The sequence below is a fragment of the Haemorhous mexicanus genome, chromosome 1 (genome assembly GCF_027477595.1).
Source record: "Haemorhous mexicanus isolate bHaeMex1 chromosome 1, bHaeMex1.pri, whole genome shotgun sequence".
Classification (NCBI taxonomy): Eukaryota; Metazoa; Chordata; class Aves; order Passeriformes; family Fringillidae; genus Haemorhous; species Haemorhous mexicanus.
In genome coordinates, this window is record NC_082341.1 from 79,157,416 (window position 1) to 79,163,665 (window position 6,250).

Consider the following 6,250-nt stretch of genomic DNA (forward strand, 5'->3'; position numbering starts at 1 on the left):
TAATGAATTTATAACAAACTCACCATGCTGGATATTCAATACTTTGAAAATGGAGGGGAGTGTGGATGCGTGTTGTGGGTGCTACTTATGTACAGAAGTAAAGCTAAAAAACTTCAGTGCTGAGTTCTTGGCTTATCAGCAATTGTATCACTTCCCAGCTCATATACCTATTTCTTGTGTGAAACCCATTACCAAATATATTGTGGTATTATGCTGATGTGGGATGATATTTCCAGTTTTTCTAAATATCACTGTCAGATGCCATGCAAAATAAAATGTTGGCAAAAGTGGGATAAAATGAATGTTTTAAAATTTTGCACAGATCTTGACAGAAAGTATAGCATGAAGAGTAACCACCTGAATCAGATCTTGTATCCAATTTAAACAAAAAACTTAACTCTTTTACTCAAATGTGTGTGCAGCAGTCCAATGGGCTGCTGCAGTCCAAGTATATGCAATGCTGGCTGTACTGTTGCACTAGATTTTCACAGAGTGACATGGATTTCATGTATCTATAGATTATGATAAAGCCATTAAATAGTGTAACTACAGTGATAAGGAAAAATAAGAAATTTTCTTGTTTGCTTGTTTGTAATAAGAAGATAAACCTGGCAGATGTATTCAGTACTTATCACCCTTCTATTGTTTGCTAAAATACTCCAATCTCATAACCTCACAATTTGGAAACCATGTGACAAGCTATACAAGAAGAAAGCTTTTTTCTTCCAAAGCCTCTTTGCATTTATCAGTTGTCATCTCTCTCACTCTCCATAACTGCTTGTGCTTCAAATTTTCACTGTTTCCAATTTTTTTTTTAATTTATCTTGGACTTTTTTTCAGAGGCTAGTAATTAAATAGTGGTGGCAAAAAACTGAAAATAAATTTTACACATATGAATGTTGGCTGTAACTGTATATTGTTGCAGCATTTCTTCCCCTGCATGCTCTTTATGCCTCCTAATTTCATGGACTTGAAGGATATATATGGCAACTTCCTACTCTCCTTAGTGCCTACAAATGCTCTTGCAATGTGTATGTAATAAGCATGAGGTTTTCCTTATCTGTCCATGACAAATGGAACCATAAGTAACAGAAGGGTGAAAATGTCTCATGTCACTATTTCCACCTCTCTTTTTTATCTGTAAACTCTAATAGTTTAGAACATGCAATATCAACTCTTTTGCCCTTCCTTTGCCTCCCCTCTTCCTCCAGACCTCTTGAAAGCTCATGTCTTTGGTCACTGTCCTTTCAGATGTTTACTGAAAGCTCACTAAACCTTTAAAATCTTTAATAAATACTAAAACATGAAAGTATTATTTTAGTTTTTACTAAAGGAGTTTTAATATTCTACTGAGAGTCACGAGGATTTTGGATTTTGTGTTGTGCAAAAATTCCACAATAGTTATCCTCATGATTCCAGGTGATCAATTTGACAAAGGTTCATATGCTACCAACAGCACAACATAGAATGAAAAGACTGGCAAATTGGGCCCAAAATGTTTGTCAAAGTTCACTTGATTCCAACAAAAAAAGAAGAATTTTAAATACTCTTATTTATATTTTGTTAGTTACTTTCCAACTCCTCCCGTTTTTCTTCTATTGACCAGAAAGGCTTCCAGGCAAATCTTAGTTCTAGATTGTGCATTTTCATAGATTAGGGCTTGCTAGTTTTTGGAAGCCCCATGCTTCCATTTCATGGGAAACAAACAGTTAATAACTTTTTTTTTTTCATTTTTTACTTCACTGAAATGTTATTCTTATTTTGATATTGCAGATAATACAGCCAGTATTCTGACAAGACGAAGGAGATACAGTCGAACCACTCAAGATATCTATTACCTCCCAGTTTTGATTTCTGATGGCGGCGTGCCCCCTCTCAGCAGCAGCAGCACCCTCACCATCCGGGTTTGTGCCTGTGAGAGAGATGGACGAGTGAGAACTTGCCATGCTGAAGCTTTCCTCTCCTCGGCTGGCTTGAGCACAGGAGCTTTAATTGCGATCCTGCTCTGCATTGTCATCCTTCTTGGTGAGCCATTTGCAATACTAAGTAATGCTGTCCCTCCAGTGCCTCTTGGAACCTGGCAGGGCACAAGGTTTCAATACGGTATGCTTTTGAAGCAGCGGTTGCCTGGTAGTAGGAGGCAATTAGAAACTCATGGGGGTGATTAGACGGTAAAGGTTTAGCTAGATTTAATAGGAGAAAAGTGCCTTTAAAGTACATTTTTGATTATCTGGAATCCAGTAGAAATTTTTTTCAGAGGTTTTCAAGTAATTAGCACTGGAGATCTTTTTTTTCCATAATTTGGAAAGATTTCAAAAAGAGACGAATCTAATACCATGTCTTGAATACTGTGAAAAATTATAGAAAATAGATGGGCAAAGCTTTTTGAAATGCATTATACTGTGAGAAGCATCATTAGCACTCTACAAAGGACATTTCTTAATTACCTTTGTGGAATAAACTGATAGCAATTCACAACATGATCCAGAGGGATAAGGGACATAGGAGACTATAAGCAGACTCATAAGATTATTGCCATTGCAAGTGCATTTCCTCTTGACTCTTTCTAGTTTTTTTTTACTTTTCCAGGCCAGTTCCAATGTTACCCATTAGTTAATATTGTGGTTGTTTTTGGTTTTTTTTTTTTTTTTCCCGTCAGAGACTCAACTTGCTGCATACATGAATCTGTGCTACTCATGTGATTTTCTGCATTCTTTCAGAGATGGGAAAAAATAATATCAATTGCAGTGTAACTGAGAGGATATTTTGAGGCCTTTTTCCCCCAAGACTACATTTTCTAAGACCTACTTTCTTTACAGTTTGCTTCAGTATTTTCTTGTCAGAAGGCTGTTTTAAAATATATAGTTTTACACTTATCTCGTAATTTTTTATTTTATTACACAAAATTGAATATTCATAAGAAAAAATGTTTTACATAATAATTTCATTTATATGCTAAACATTGGTTTTAATGAAGTACTGAAAGCCCTGGATTTTGCTTCTGAAAAATGCCAACTTTAGTTACTCATTTTTCATTTACCTGAAAGAATGTTATCTCCATTTATCTCCTTTATGAGATCCCTAATAAACTAAGTAGCAGATGATCCCGAATACCAGTACGGAAAATACCAGTCTGAAAATATTACACCTCTGTATTTTTGACTTAGTGTCTACTATTTCTGTAACATACTCAGATGTAAACTTTAAACCTACTCTAATATCTGCAGTTTTCTCTTTAGCAATTGTGATCCTTTTCATCACCCTAAGACGTAGCAAGAAGGAGCCTTTGATAATTTCAGAAGAAGATGTCCGGGAGAACGTTGTGACATATGATGATGAGGGAGGTGGAGAGGAAGACACAGAAGCATTTGACATCACAGCACTGCGAAATCCATCTGCTGCTGAAGAGCTAAAATACCGGAGGGATGTTCGGCCTGAAGTGAAGCCTCTGTCCAGGCATCACCCCTCCTCGAGCCTTGACAGTATAGATGTTCAGGAGTTCCTTAATCAAAGACTGGCAGAGGCTGATCTGGACCCCAGTGTGCCCCCATATGACTCCCTGCAGACATATGCCTACGAGGGTCATAGATCAGAAGCTGGCTCTATCAGCTCTCTGGATTCAGCAACAACACACTCTGACCAGGATTATAATTACCTTGGAGACTGGGGACCTGAGTTCAAGAAGCTAGCTGAACTCTATGGGGAAATAGAACCAGAAAGAACAACTTAGTTGTAATTCCCAGAACAGAGAAGTTCCTAAACAACTGGACAGATAACGAAACAATGGTAACAAAAAAAAGTGAATACAGTACTTGGAACTGAGTAAGTTGTATGCAGTTACTGTAGAACAAGTGCCCTTTTCATATTTGAAACTGGGTTCTCCAACTGAAAGAAAGTCAAATTTTGGAAAATACAGAAAAAAGAATCTATTGTCCCTTGTGTATTTTTTTTTTTTTTTTTGATTGCTCATTAAAGTGTCCAGTACTTTATCTGCAACAATACCTAAAGTAAAGCCAAGAAATGACATTTTTATTGCAATATGCGTAACAGCTCCAAGCTGCAGTGAGTTTATGGTCATGTCTGTTTGAGAAGAGAGCTAAAAGAGGATCAAATCTCTTGCAGATAGTTGTGATGTTGCATTTCTAGCTGTGCTCTAGGCCTTGTATCCCAACATGAGGAAGACAATGAGGTTTACTATCAGTGTGAGAAATGCTACCAGTCTGTTTCCTTTACAGAGGTGATAAGCCACACCTGTCCTTTCGAATTAATGGTCCTTTGATGATTTAATCTTATTGACTTAGCAGGTTGCATTGAGATGCTGTCATTTTGTTACGTCCTTCATAATCTTGTCATCCATAACCAGCTAACAGATGGAGGGCATCATTATCTGTAGCTCAAACACAGCTCTAGCCTATAACCCAAGACCTGCTCTGTTACTGTGCGCTGGAGGAACTGCTGTTTCCAGTGTTGTGCTTTTTCTTTTTGTCTTTTCGTGGGAACATCATTCATCTGAATGGAATAGGCCCAAAAAACTCTTTATGCAGCCAAGCAGATGAAGCATAGGCTTTTTCAATAAAAACAACAATGGCAGCACCATTAAACTACACGGTTTTTTGGTTCACTGTGCTTCACTTATGTCAAGAGCTAAAGCTTTTTAAAACTTTTGCTGGTCTGAGTCCAGAAGCTACAACAGTCTGTTTAAAACCCAGAGTTCTTAAGCACAATGTTTTTCTATTTCTGTGTGTGACTAAAAGCAAAATAGAGCTGCTGGTAAGACCTTGGGATAGCGAAAATTCAAGCAAGAAGAATAAGATGATGATGCTTTTTTCTTTTAAATTCAATCTACTGGTATTTATTTCTCTTAGAGCACTTGCCACCTCAGCAGAACAAGATGGTTTTTCCCTATTTCAAGCATCATGGAAACAAGAGCATTTTAAGTCAGTGAAGGAAATATACCATTACTGTGGTTCCTATGGATTAAGTAAATTGATTTCTTACATTAGTAACTTTGTAGCATTGCAGAAATGATAGTTCTCCTTAACATAGCAAGCTGCTTAACACCTAATCCAGCAATTATGTTTTTCTTTTTTTAGCATTGCAGCAGCAGAACTGCTAAACAGTTCTGCTTAACATAGCAGCCTGATTAGCACCTCATCTAGCAGACTGGGATTTTTCTTTTCCTTTGTTTGTAATTTTACCTTTTCTTTTTCTTTCTGGTGATAATACCGTGAGAGGAACAGGAACTCATCCCATGAGAGATTATGACCTATAATACTCACGATCACTATCAACAGTCCTCTGCTTCTAATTCTAGCTCCACTTTAGGCAAATTGACTTCTTTCATTTGATTGGAAAACGGTCCAGAGTAGAATCTGTGTACTTTTTTCCTTACTCTGTGGTCTGGTGCGCAAAGTGATACAGATTTGTATGCTGCACTAGATTCTTCCCTCTGTATTTTAGGTGCCACTTATATTCAGCTTAGTAAAGAAGGGTCTATATTTATTGCTGATCTACTGTGAGCCACACAGGTGAACTACATAATTAAGCCTTCCTTTCTTTACTCTATGGTTGGATAGGTCCTAGACATGACTGAAATTTCTGATCAGTTTACTTTGAAGAGATTTTTTTTTCTCCTGAGATGTAGTTTACTGCTTTTGGTTTAAACAGCCTTCTGGAAAAAATAGCAAGTAGCTTTGTAAGCAACTTTTACATTCTGAAAAGCATTTAGTTGTACTGTAATTCCAGAATTTTTTTCCATATACTATTTTGTTTAAAATTTGTAATTACTCTTCTCTCTTTCAGAATCTGAACCCACATGAAAATTTAGTAGGGAAAAACACCTGAACCCTAAGATATTCTGCTGTTGATTTGATAGTACTTTAATAATTTGTGTTAATTTTTATATGCTTTTTATGGAATACAGAATCTTTTAGAAAAGCATTTAAGGAGGCATTCTTACTGTAGAGTGATGTTAGATGCAGTAAGGGTTACACACAAGCTGAGAATGGTTGTCTTTTATTGTCTTTTTGAGGGTAGAACTAGGATATGTTTCAGTTTTGTCCCAAATACAGCAACTAGTATTGTGTAATTTTATTAGGAGCAATTTTCTTTTTATTTAAGTCACACTTGCTTTATGCCAACACCTAAATTTTTATACTGTATGAGTAGCGTGTTCTACCATAATACTTTGTATCACAGCTGCATGAAAATTGCATTCATTGTTGTATTATAGTTTTGAGAGGTAGGCATT

The 6,250-nt window shown here is 36.5% G+C and overlaps 1 protein-coding gene across 2 annotated transcripts in view; it reads left to right on the forward strand.

Moving 5' to 3' along the window:
* Positions 1-3,888, forward strand: part of CDH18 (cadherin 18) — a 157,730-nt gene extending 153,842 nt beyond the window's left edge. Inside the window, exons 10-11 of one of the 2 annotated variants that reach the window (XM_059851799.1) lie at positions 1,774-2,025; positions 3,228-3,888. In XM_059851799.1, the coding sequence (XP_059707782.1) occupies positions 1,774-2,025; positions 3,228-3,730 (755 nt within the window). In that variant the 3' untranslated portion in view covers positions 3,731-3,888. The remainder of the gene's footprint in view (positions 1-1,773; positions 2,026-3,227) is intronic. The other variant, XM_059851890.1, reaches the window with a different exon arrangement.
* The last annotated feature ends 2,362 nt before the right edge of the window (positions 3,889-6,250 follow it).